We start from the raw sequence: 13,439 nt of genomic DNA, 5'->3' as shown, positions 1-13,439 counted from the left end.
AAAATGTGTCCCTCAATCTTTCACAGTCAAACCATGATGTGCGTAGTGATCCTCTAGACGATCCTCTCCATGTTAGGATCAAATGTGCGCGATGCTTCTCAAGCAGGATCACACTCTGTATAAGCACTAGCATCCATAGGAGCTGGATCACGCTCCGTGCCAGTACCGCATGCTGTTGAAACATTAATGCAAGCCTTCTGCAAGTGGCCCTCACTCTTGCTGAAAGTGATCTTGTTAAGGGGCTCGATCTGTGGTTGCCTTCGCTCTGTTAATAGCACATCAACTCTCAAATTAACTAGGAGGTTGGAGATCATCAATGTATACAATAGACTACCTCTAGTCAAATACTGTGACTCAGATCAAATGCAGATGAGGAAGTATAGAGTCGGATCAATCAGTTCTCCTCGTGCTGTCTGTAACATAAATCGAGCCTATCTTGTGTTTCCTCGGATCAATATTGTGTGAGACAATCAAATTTAGCATGCGAAAAAAGGCTCGACAATCAACCTATATGATGACCTTGCTGCCATCATATGGAGGAGCCGGATCGTCATGCATCAATAGACGAATCTCATCATGCGCTGGACCGTTGTCTCCTGGAGCTTCATCCTCGATGGCATCTTCACCGTCTGTCCCTACAGCTGGTTCCTATGCAGGGTATGCATCCACCTCACGGGGGATCCCTAGAAAATCAATGATGCTGTATGTTGAGATAGTAATATTGACTTCCCAAATAAAGAACATGAAGCGGTGAAGGAGTCCTCATCTCTGATATGACCCAATAAAACTCACCGATCATATCAGGATAGACCACCCCCCTCTGCCAAATAGGGCCCCATCCTCTATCGCTGATTATGGAAGATAGGCTCATTCCCTCCCAGACAAAATCATGAAAGTTTTCTATAATGATCTCCTACTAAACCAATATCGGCCTTCTCGATTCACTAGCTTCACAGTTAGGTTGCCCTTCCCTCCCACGTTTTCTTTCAACATATGCTATTAATTCAGTGTTCATAAAAACAAATAAACAAGGAATATGAATAAAATAGAAAGTTGTAATTATGCTATACTGAGTACTGTTTGAATAAAAATATGCAATTCAAACTAACATTTAGCTTATTCGAATGTTAAATAAAATTGTTCGAACAACTACGGTTTAAGTTCATTCGAAAAAATAAATATACAGTTTGAACAACATCATCATATGATTATGATTAATGTGTATGAGATATTGTTTGAACTATTGTTTATCTGTTCGAACTGAATCAAATTGATTTAAATGAATATGTGACTCAGTTCTTCACGTTTGAATGTATGGTGGCAAATTCAAACTGAAAAAAATGACTATTTTGCAAAAAATTACTCGAACATCTTTGAAGCAATTCGAACGATGGTACCTTAGGCATGAATATCAATGGCTAAGTCGACTAAACCAAATGTAAAAACCAACGATTCATAAAAAACCATTGGTTTTAAGCATACAAATCAACATGGAGTGAAGCCTAGACCTCATTTCATCATTTCTACGGCCAAACACCATGTGTGGTGCCAGATAAATACCAAAAATAGGTCAGATCCTATTTGAAATCCAAACCCCATTTTCAACACACAACAACCCTAGTTTTAAGCCTACAGAGACAAGGATGGTGAGCCGTACCTTTTAGACAACAACCAATGGTCAGTCTATGGTGGAGAGTGGTGGCGAACGACAGCCGTGGCTTCGAACGGTGTAAATGAACCATTTGAATTGAAAGTTGGATCTTATGTCTCCATACAATCACGTTCGAACTAGTATTTTTCAGTTTGAGTGGTTTATTATAATTATTTTAGATGTTCGAACTGAATGTGATTGTTCAAATAGTTGATTCATGAAGTTTGCAGAATACGTTACGAACTTACCACATTTCATCTATCAAGGACCTAGGTACGTTTAAATTGGATGTTATATTGTTCAAACGTGTTATAGAAGTGTTTTATCAGTTTGAACAAAAAATATCCTGTTTGAACCCTCGATGTATGAAGCTTCTAAAATAAACTATGACGATTTATTTCTGTCGAGGACTTAGGTACGCTCGAACAAGTGTATAACCTGTTCGAATGTGTAACTAATTACCTTTGAACGATCTATAGAGGGATTTTAGTTGTTTGAACAAACTGTGAGCATTCAAACGTTAGAGGACCCAAGTACGTTCCAACAAGCGTATACTTTATTCGAACCGTTGATACTCTAATTGCATATATTGTAATTTATAGTATAGTATATTTATATTATACTATAATATAATATAATAGTTATCATATCCAATATATACTATAACATAATATAGTAGTTATATGGTATAGTATATTTATCTTATACTCCATTACAAATATATTTTATATTGTATTTAGTATAGTATAAATAGTATATTATATTTATATATACTCTAATATACTATATATATATATATATACACACTAGTTATAATATACTATACCATAACATAATATACTAGTCATCTTGTAGTAGTCATCTTATACTAGTTATATTATATTAATTATAACATACTAGTTATAACATACTAGCATATTTATGAAACATCACTAATTATATATGTATATATGTTTACAATATATTAACTAAAATGGTTATAATTAACTAAAATAGCATTCGAAAAAAATTTTCAAGGTGGGTCAGGCAACAGAACACAGCCGAAAAATTTTCCCGCGCATGATGACATACATTTGGGATATGCTGAGGAATATTCGATTATTTCCATTCGAACAGTTTATTAACAGCTCGAACAGCATGTGAAGCATTCGAACGGTTATTGGGCTGAAATAAAGTGTTCTGAAGCTAGGTGTCGTTCTGAAGATGTGTTCGAACACGAAAATGAGTGTTCGAACCCGAATTTTCATAATCGAACGGTTTATAAATATATTTGAACGCAATGTCCAAAATGTTCCAAATGGGATATCGAACCATTTGAACGTAATCCCCAAGGTTGGTTAGCCAAGATCAAATAAATTTGAAAACTTTATCTATTTATTTACCTACATTTAATGGAATATACTGAGGAATATTTAATATTTCTAGTTTGAACGGAGTCATCAAGGATTCGAATGGTTTCTAAGCTGAAATAAAACGTGTGGAGAGGTTGGCAACACTCTGAAAATTTTAGTATTTAAACGTGTAAATTAGCGTTCGAATGCAAAATTTTAGAATATAACACCCAAGACTTGCAATCCAGTGCTCTCATGAGTATATTTTTTAAGAAAATTATATTCATTATACTACAATCTCATTCTTATCTTATTATATAAGATATGATATATTTATTACTATTAAATAATTTTTTATTAGATGATTTTTATCATTTAATGATAATAAATATGTCACATCTTACATAATGAGATAAAAATAAGACGAGAGTATAGAATATAATATTACTCTATTTTTTATTAGAGAAGGAGGCTGTGAAGAGATTGGTAGAGAGAGAGAGAGGCTACGTCCTAGAGAGAGCGAGTGAGTGGTTGAGAGAGAGAGGGAGAGACGTGTGAAAGTGGGGAAAAGAGCAAGAAACGTCGAGGGGTTCTTATGATAGCTATGATTGAAGTGGAAATCCAATAATCTTAATTGATTTTACTAGCCATTTAAAAAAGAGTAATTATTCATTAGAAATACAAAATGACTAATGATAAAATGAATGGAAGACTACTATTATTAAAATGAATAAAGGATAAACTAATTAAGATAATGGTTGATGAAACATAATAAAACCAAAAAAAACCCTTTAAAAATTAAATATGCAATAGATTGTATTTATTAGTTTATAATATAAACCATAATAATCGACCCATCAAATTTAAATCTTTCAACACATTTTTCGTATCATAGCGGATTTATGCAATCAATCATGAAAAGCAAATGAAAATCAGTCTTGTTTAATATAAATACGTTGCCTGGACCACACTTTCTTGTAGTACACTAATTGCTCTGCAGAATGAGAAGACGCATTTGTCACTTTGCAAACAGAGGAAATCCAACAGAGAATGGTTCATCATAACTTCTTCGTGTTTTATACAAAGAGTAGATTTATATTTTTTATTTTATATCTTAATATTCATCTCACATGTAGGTCAGACTACTTTTTAATGAGAGACTCAACACGTATAATATTTAATTAATAGAATAAAATATAGAATCAGAATTCGAACTCAAGACTTCTACTCTAATATTATCACTTATCCTAAAAACTTAAGTCGATAAGTGATAAGAATAAATAAATTTTTATTATTTATTTTATATATTATTTTTATTTGAAAGGTAGAAATTGTTCTTTAATGGGTTTAAATAATCTACCTGTTTATCGCTTTCTACGGACTGGATTCGAATGCCTCAGAGGTCCCCTACTTATCAGTAATTGTTCTCATTCAGCTTTTCCAATTTTAGAAACACAGCTTTATTTCTCGGTATTCCTACAAACTATTAATGCATAAAAGATGAGTTATTGCATAGACCATTATTGCCTAGGCACATTTGATCATGGTAGTGAGAATCATTGCAAATAAACTGTAAATAAAAACCATAATAGTTGAACAATTTTCTCATGGGGCAGCTCCAAAAAAAGATCATAGATCAGAAAATAAAAACAATTACATCATGAGGACTTTCTTTGTTGAAATAGATCAGAATATTGTAATATTACCATTTTGTTTTTCTCAAGTTTGTGATATTTTCTGTTTGGATCAGTACCATTTTCTTGGCTTGCTGTATATGTGGAGATCAGCAGTAAGTCTTTCTTTGCTTTTTCTTCATTTATTTTGTGTAATGCCAACACCGACAAAGATGATTGATAATAAATGCCAAGAAACCTTGGTTGACCACCAAGTTGTGAAACAATATATAACTCAATATTCTTTAAATTGTTAATTCTTTTATCCAGTATTAACTGCATAACACAAATCCTTACTGTTTTCTCTGAATTAGTTCCACCCCAGCTTTTCATATACTATAACTATATGATCATAACATGCTGAATTTACCTTGAGATTTTATCTTGGGCACCTCAAACTTCCCTTTAGAAATCTCGAGTGGCGACCCTAAAATCCATTTACCCGGTTTGGTATACTATGGTTGTTATTTAAGTCCTAATAGAGAGCTAAGTCAGACTTAGAGCTCAGTGTGAACAATATGCTCTCTGCTGGCTCCAGCATCTTCAAGATTTTCTTCCTGATTGATAAAGACACATTCCTTGTCATTGGAAGATAGGCAATCAGCTGAAGGATGCACAGTTCCATAGCCAAAGCCTTGGGCAGAGTTGCAGTATGTCTCTACCGTGCCATCTTTCTTCTCTAAGTTAATGTTGCTAAGGACTATTTGCCTGCATGGAACTGTGTCACTGCAAGCAAATTGCATGGCCTTTGCACTCTTTGTAGTTCCACTAATGTTCCGGTAGACGATCTGGCTTATATTCACAGCTGACGTCTGACAAACCAAGAATATACACAAGAAATCATAATTGTCAAGATTCGTGATTGGATGACAACTTTATGATATACATTTTTCTAATTAATATGGTCGATATCCAAATGATAAAGATTTTAGATTTGATGAAAGGGAACTTGGAGAATAGTACCTGGTTTTGACAAGCTTTCGGAGAATCACAGTAGAACTGATCAATAATGATGGGGTTTGATACATTGTCCATCCTCACATTTTGGTAAGTTACTTCGCGAACATAACCAGAACCTCCCTATTCCAGAACACCAGAGTGAAAGAAATTCAATGCCATCTTGATCCCATGGGGATTCAGACATACTGCAATTTGCTAGAACATGTTCTATGAGCATGTAGCAGCATCTAGAGAACTCCAATTTCATGTTCTATGACAGTTGGTAGAGAAATTAGGAATCCAATTCTATGTTTGACACAGAAAAATAAAAATCTTATAATAGCCATTGTGAATTGTTATTGTGTCACTTGGAAGGTTATGGCAGTCTCTTTCCCAGTTTCATCCTTTCCTATCCTTTTCCAATTACAAAGTATAGGTATTATACCATTAGCCAGCAGAATGTTGAGCATTACCTGCCAGGTCTTTATCCTGAGGCCATTGGTAGTCTCCTTGAGGAATGCTTTATCCAAGAGGACCTTCGTGACTATGCCAGTGGAGTTGTTTTTTCCAAGGCTTCCAATGCTAAATAGAATAATTTTGCACCAATATGAGTAACAGAGAAAATTAATTCAGTTACAGTTCTCTATACTTTAAAGTGTGATCATATATAGTCTGCCATTTTTGTTAGATCCTTTTGGGTTAATTGCACCAGCAAATTCTAAGAGCTTAATGTCAACTAAAGATGGTACCTGATTCCATGTCCAGGTCCACAGTAGATGCTCTTCATCTTGATATTGGAGCTAGCATTGACAATTGAGATGCAGTCATCCCCTGGATATTACATGCAAAATTACCGTGGAACACAACTGGTCAGGCTTCTTACTTAGCACATCAATGTACATGAGGTAGATCACCTTTATTTATACTAACTTTGTCAGGCACGCTGTAATTGTATCTATGATTGGTACAAAAGGCATTACTTCGGCTATTACTTGGATGTTTTACAAGTAACAAACTAAATGCTGGTTTTTCTTAGTCTAAAGACTAGTCATATCTGAGGCAGTCATTATTCGGCTTCATTTTAGTTCCTACTACAAAAGATAAGGTTTGAGAACCTGTTCCAATTTTGCAATCTTGGAGAAGAACATTAGTTGATTCAGTGATATGGATTCCATCAGTGTTGGGACTGTCTCCTGGAGCCGAGACTTGTACCCCAGAAATGCGCACAGAATCAGACTGGGAAATAACAAAATGCATCTGTTGGCTGTTCTGGATAGTGAGGCCTTTCACCTTTATAGCTGAGCTTGAGTCTATAGTTAGTGCCTGAAATTAATTAATCTTGTGAGTTAAATTCTACTTGATGATTTTAGTCCCACTTGGTCAGAGCATGAATTCTCTTCCGGAAGTATGGATGCAACTATGAGATAGATCCTTACCGTTGGTGCCCCCTGCAACGCTGTAAAATTGGGAACAGGAAAAAGGAAAAAGAGAGTTTAATGTCATTTGTTGAATCAATGTTTGACATACAAATAAAAGTATAGTGGATGTTTTGAAATATTACGTTAGTTTTGTTTCTTTTGCAAGATGATGCCCACCATTTGCTTCCTGAGCCATCAATAACTCCATCTCCTTGGAAAATGACTCCCTTTAGTTTAGAAAAATCGAGCCATATTCGTGGGAGCTCTGGATCCCAGTTTTCTGGCTCATCTGGAGCTATTATTGTTCCTTCAATCTGTACCCAAGAACATCTTAGTTGTTGAGGTGATGACGATAGAAACAGTCAATAAAAGCCATAGTTTTTATCAATGGAAATGATTAGAAAGACCTTAAACATTTCAGTTACAAAACAGAAACCAATAGTTGGTGAAATAAATTATTAAATTCATCATTCCTATCTCCTTAAAACTTTTTGAAACAAGTGAGAATCTAACACTTTTGAACCAAATTCTAATATGTGGTCGAGTAAAAAGCATTTTACCTGGATCACTAATTTTTCTGAGCATGGCCCCTTAAATCTTGTTGCATTGACAAGATAAAGTCCTCCTTCAGGCACCAAAAGAACTGATTTTGGAGTAGAGCAGGCAATGTCCCATGCTTGTAAGAAAGCCTGATAGAATAATAATATTATAGGACAACAATAACTGCAATGACATTTAACTTGATTTAATAATAATAATAGTTGAATATATTAAAGTAGGCATGCAGACTCATTTTCTTGGTCAAAGCTTGAGATTTAAGTATCGGCTTAGGGAAAAAAATGGTGTTTATTAACCTGGGTATCATCAGAAACTCCATCTCCAACAGCACCAAAGCTATCCACATTCACAAGAACCTTGCTACCACGTTCACTGGTCCATGCCGGGATGGGGGAAAGTTCCATCTCATTTTCTTCTTCTATCTCCAAGCTTTCTAGTTCTTCGAGCATGCCAATATCATCATCACATACCATGTTCCCTGCAACTCCATGTGCCGTTATTAGTATTCCAAGAAAGGACGCCAAGAATAATTTATCCATGGTTTGTTCTGGAAGTTTTGCTAGATTGATTGACTTGTATAAATTGAATGAACGCATTTGATTATAATTTATATGCACGTATTAATTAAGAAAATGAAAGGTTTTGTGTGCTATATGGCTTGGCTTGAAAGTAGATGAAGGTGTTATATTCTCTACATGCCCATGCTTTAAGTACAAGGGAAAATTGTTTTCCCTCACTCTTTGCTTTACTCTTCAACAAGTTACAAGACCACAAAATCTACCACTTTTTGTTTTTCATGGATCTCTCTCTCTCTCCCCCAAATCGAGATCATCTCCAATTTTTTGTCCTGTTTGGATTGATGATCTCAACTCATCACATTTCATTATTACAACTTTTCTAAATTTTCACACAAAATATAATAAACAATTTAACTTTTTTAAATCTCAAAACAATAATAATATTAAAAAAATAATATTCTAATAATATTTTATTCAACTTTCAACTCAACTCATCTCATCTCAACTCACTATCCAAACGGCACCTTAATCGAATTAGATAATGCTCATGTTGGATCCACTTTTCCCCCAGAATCCTATATAGGCAATGTTAAATGGTGTAGGACCATCCAATTCGATCAGGCAATTAGTGAGAATCTCTACAGCCATGAGAAATAAATAAAATATAGCTAGCAAGTTAATATCATGTGAAAATCTTATAAATTGTAGAACAAGATCTTCATGTACACATACAGCGTTTAAAAAGTTATAAACAATATTTAATAAGCCCCGCCGCCCCAAAAACAGAAAAAGCAAAAGCAAAGAAATATAAAAGGGTGGGGTTCGATCGGTTAGTTAGAGCAAACAGGGCAACCCAATACAAATCCTGCTGTACATTACATGCACGTCAAGTTCTTTAAAAAAAAAGAAACTCGTCCGTAGTCCAAGCAAACATTGACCATGCTCTATTTTGAGGCTCTGCACTTTATTCCAAGTTTTGTTCACTTGGCTGGTTCCATCCTTATGGAACGTTAATGGTAACAGCGACAGTTTACCTCAATTAAACTGTGACCAATCTTCCTTGTCACCGTCCTTGACATTGCACTCTTTCTAAGTTGCGCAGAGGTATGAAACTCCCCTATTTCAGAATAGAAGTTTGAAACTTGCAAACAAACTGCAGGATCCTCTGGTTCAATCTCCAACAAGGTTTTGGCTACTCTCCTTCCCACTATCTCGTTCCCATGGACCTTACAACTTCGCAGCAACGAACTCCACATCACACCATCACCTTTTCCAGGTGCCATTTGCAGCAACTCTTCTGCTTCATCAAGCAAACCGGCACGGCCTAACAGATCAACCATACATGAATAATGCTGCCTATCTGGGTCTATCCCATGTAGTGTTTTCATTGAATCAAACAGCAACCTTCCTTCTTTGACCAACCCGGAATAGCTGCACCCTGTTAATGCACACAAGAATGCCACTCTATCTGGTTTTAGACCCTTTTCGACCAGTGCTTGAAGCATCTCAAGACCTTCTCTTCCCATTCCATTCCGGGCGTATCCATTGATGAGGGAGGTGAAACAAATGACATTTGGGGAAGGAATTTTGTTGAAAACAATATGAGAAAACTCAACGTGACCACATCTGGAATATGCATCTATTAGGGAACATGCAACTGCTGTATCAGATTCAAAACCTGATTTTATTGCACAACAGTGTAGCAATCTGCAGCTAGCAAAGCTTGTTGACGCAGATACTGACAATGCCTTCAATGTCGTCGAGAAAGTGACTTCATCAAGTCCAACTCCCTTGTCAACCATCAAACCAAACATCTCAACCACATCTTCAGTGATGCCACAGTGCAACAATGAGGTCATTAATGAGTTGCAACACTCCAGTGTTCTCTCCGGACCACAATTATATACGGTTACAGAACTCTCAATGTCCCAACATTTCCCATACATATCTATCAAAGCAGATTGGATATGTATGCTTCCATGATCATATCCCAATTTTAGAACGTAAGAGTGAATCTGCTTCCCAAGCTGAATATTCGTCATCTCACTAGACAGATTCAAGAACCTTGCAAATGATCGAATTGATGGTCTCTTGCCTAGAAGCTGCATTATAGAAAATAATTTGAGAGCTTCAGCCAATAAACCATTATCTGCATGGACTGCAACAATTGAATTCCATGAAATCACACCCTCCACTGGAATACTCTCAAATGATTTCTTTGCATCAATTAAACTCCCACACCCAGAATAAAAATCCACCAATGCATTAGCAACAAATATATTTGATCTTACCCATCCGACCTTAACCACTTGACAATGCAGCTGCTTCCCTTCATCTAAAAGCTTCTCATTACTGCATCCACGAAATAGGTAACAAAAAGTAAGACCATTTGGCTCCACACCATCCAATTCCATTTTAGAGTACAATCCCAATAACTCATCTGATCGATCCAAATCACAATACCCACGTAATACCAAATTCCATACTGCCAGATTTCGCTCTGGCAACTCATTAAAGAGCTTCAAAGCTATATTATCGAGGCCCATATGCATATAAAGATCAACAAGCGAACTTGAAACAAAAAAATTGAAGCTAAACCCGAGTGTCAGCACCCTGCAGTGAACTTGGCTTCCTTCTTTATAGAATTCCCCATCCCTACAAACAGCCAAGACAGAGGAACATGTAGACGGACTCTCTCTTATTCCTTGCGAAACCATTTCATCATACAAGTAAAAAGCCTGTTTTGGCAGGCCATATCGGCCATACCCTGAAATCAGTAGATTATAAGTAACAACATCACGAACCAGCATTTCATCAAACAAGTTGAGAGCGGAATTTAACTGCCCAGATTTGATCAGATCATCAATTTCACGGTTTTTGGAGTAAACTCCCTCTTGAGCATTGCTTTCACAGTATGAGCCCAACACCAGGCAAGGAGGCGTGGAAACCATGACTACGGTGCACTTCGGCTTGAAAGTGGTTATGGTTCGGGCAAAGGACAAGCGCTTAGCGCTTTGCATGGCCCATGAGACAATGCTACGAATAATGGGCATCTCTGAAGTACGAAAATAGGATTTACCCAAAAGAATTTCTAACATGAATAATGAATAAAATCAACATCATCAATATAGAATCAAGTTTTACTGCTATCTAGTTTCTTTTCGTCGCCTTTTCGAAAAAAAAAAATCTTTTTGTCTCGTCTAGGGCTATTCAACCAGACCCGGACCAAAATCACTGTTTTGACCCGATCATATTACCCGATTAGCCGAACCAGTCATATTATCCGTTTAACCGAATCGAAAATTTTTAAAAATTACCCGATTAACTGATTTTTTATTTTATTTTATTTTATTATTATTATTTTTTTACATTAGAACAAATATTTTTGTTTTCTAGGTCAGGTACTTGGCATGCATTTCTCTTGCAATTTAACTTTGGATTCTTGGTGTCCAGCCATGTACATGCAACATATGCTAGTTTCATTTGGAAAACAGAGGAAGATGAGGATGAAAGTGATGTGCCAAAGGAGAGTGAAGTCATGCTCACGCCTTCATATTTTCATGGAGTTGTGGCTTCAGCAAGTGCTTAAAAGTTGTGGGAATGCATTAATGCAGTAACAGTTTAATTTTGAGACAATGGTGATTTGAAAGAGATACAGAGAGTGGATGGCTTATAACACGTATTTTATTAGATGATAACATTATTTATTAAATGGTAGCATTTTTTACCCTGAGCTATTGACTGATGGCATTACTTGATGATGATAAAGGATGGCCATGACATTGCATGTGTAGAGAATCATTGATTATATACATTGCCAATGATAAAGGATGACCCTGACATTGCATGTGTATAGAGAATCATTGATTATATACATTGTCAAGTGTCGTTCATGCCACTCTAGAAAAGCAACAATAATTGAACCAAACTCTGAGCCCAAAAACAAATATCTGTGTCATATTTTTTCCATAATATTTGCATTTTCACACTTGTAATTATGTATAAGATTGAACCAAACTCTAACCCCAAAAAGTTGAACTTTTGGCAACTCAGTGAAGAACTTGGACTACCCACCTGCAATGGCAATTCAAGCATACAAATGGTATAAGATTCTCCTCTTATCAAGCATATTTGAAGCAGCCAGCATATATGGGAAACAATCAAATAAGGAATTTCAATAATCACCGTAAGTTAGTAAGGAAAATTCAAGTAATCTTCAATCGGCCTCATTCAAAATATTTATTATCATCTCTACATGAAAAAAAATTATGTTAAAAATATAATTAATTGAAAGGACTGTATGAAAATATTCTTCAAATATGAATCTTACCAGTATCTAACTTGTATCTTTCCGCATCTCTCATTACATCTTGGGAGTCATAATTAATGGAGGGAGCCATCAACTAATTTTGTGTGCAGATAAGAACTTCAACTATTGCATGGGCCAATGAATTACAGAATGAATCTAAGACACGACCTCCAACACTAAATGCCAACTCGGAAGTAACAGTAGATATGAGAATAATTAACACATCTCGAGCTATATTGATAAGGATTGGAAAATTGATTGAATTCATCTTCCACCACATTAAAATGTCAAAGTTGGGTGTCAATCAGTCAAGGCTCCCCATAAAATATCGATTCAACTCTGATTTGGACTCTACAATACCCTTTGATGCTTGATACTGCCGATACCTACTATAAATATCCTCCGCATTATAAGACGTTGTGTTGCTTTGACTCTCATCAACACTTGAACCTATATTGGATTTTGAATATTTTTTATATATCTGCTCAATCATCCTCCTTAACTTTGTAACAAGTTCAGACGCTCGCTCATGGCCAAGAAAATCTGTAAATCAAAACTCCAAAACTTCCAACTTGGCGCCCAGATCAAGCACATCCGCAATAAATAAGATTTTGTTTACTTTCTCGAAAATCCCCCAAATACTTGTCATATTTCAACAACATCATTTTCGACATAATTTTTAACATATCATCATCACCCATAGAAACTTTGATCAAATGGTTATAGATTGAAGCTATTTCTCTGATGAACAAATGTGAAGTTGTATAAGCTGAGCCTGAAATCCGCAACGTGATATCATAAAAAATCTTCAAAAATTGTACCAAAATCTTGACGATTTTCCAATCATCTAAAGTTGGTGGTCCTTCTCCAACCTCACGTAAATGCGGACACTGATTGTCTTCATCTTGCATCACCTCAAAAGCCGCATAATAATTGAGAGCCGCACTCAACATCATATATGTTGAGTTCCACCAGGTTGGAACATCGAGAGAAAGAAGCGCACCATCCAAGATATTTTGTCTCTCCGCGCATGACTTGAAAT

At 35.8% G+C, this 13,439-nt stretch overlaps 2 protein-coding genes across 2 annotated transcripts; both read right to left on the bottom strand.

Moving 5' to 3' along the window:
* Positions 1-4,839: 4,839 nt before the first annotated feature.
* On the bottom strand, positions 4,840-8,212 carry LOC121258811 (probable polygalacturonase At1g80170). Its single transcript, XM_041160343.1, has 9 exons — positions 7,867-8,212; positions 7,573-7,701; positions 7,156-7,326; positions 7,031-7,042; positions 6,710-6,917; positions 6,344-6,425; positions 6,068-6,176; positions 5,619-5,735; positions 4,840-5,467 (listed from the first exon to the last, which is right to left on the bottom strand). The coding sequence occupies exons 1-9, from the start codon at positions 8,164-8,166 to the stop codon at positions 5,153-5,155; spliced, it is 1,443 nt and encodes a 480-aa protein (XP_041016277.1). The 5' UTR covers positions 8,167-8,212; the 3' UTR covers positions 4,840-5,152.
* Positions 8,213-9,011: 799 nt separating this feature from the next.
* On the bottom strand, positions 9,012-11,259 carry LOC121258810 (putative pentatricopeptide repeat-containing protein At3g05240). Its single transcript, XM_041160342.1, has one exon. It carries the CDS (start codon positions 11,184-11,186, stop codon positions 9,099-9,101), a length of 2,088 nt encoding a protein of 695 aa, XP_041016276.1. The 5' UTR covers positions 11,187-11,259; the 3' UTR covers positions 9,012-9,098.
* Between the last annotated feature and the right edge of the window lie 2,180 nt (positions 11,260-13,439).

Source organism: Juglans microcarpa x Juglans regia, chromosome 3S (genome assembly GCF_004785595.1).
Source record: "Juglans microcarpa x Juglans regia isolate MS1-56 chromosome 3S, Jm3101_v1.0, whole genome shotgun sequence".
NCBI classification, from domain to species: domain Eukaryota; kingdom Viridiplantae; phylum Streptophyta; class Magnoliopsida; order Fagales; family Juglandaceae; genus Juglans; species Juglans microcarpa x Juglans regia.
The sequence above is the reverse complement of the archived record's forward strand: the minus strand, read 5'-3'. Positions and strand labels throughout refer to the sequence as shown.

What these genes read in the sequence shown, in the direction of transcription:
- LOC121258811 (XM_041160343.1), bottom strand. Translation starts at nt 8,166, where the DNA reads ATGCGTTCATTCAATTTATACAAGTCAATCAATCTAGCAAAACTTCCA. An exon ending in CAGAAAAATTAGTGATCCAG is followed by an intron (nt 7,327 to 7,572) that starts GTAAAATGCTTT and finishes TCTTGGGTACAG; the next exon opens with ATTGAAGGAACAATAATAGC. An exon ending in GGACCTGGACATGGAATCAG is followed by an intron (nt 6,177 to 6,343) that starts GTACCATCTTTA and finishes TATTCTATTTAG; the next exon opens with CATTGGAAGCCTTGGAAAAA.
- LOC121258810 (XM_041160342.1), bottom strand. Translation starts at nt 11,186, where the DNA reads ATGTTAGAAATTCTTTTGGGTAAATCCTATTTTCGTACTTCAGAGATG.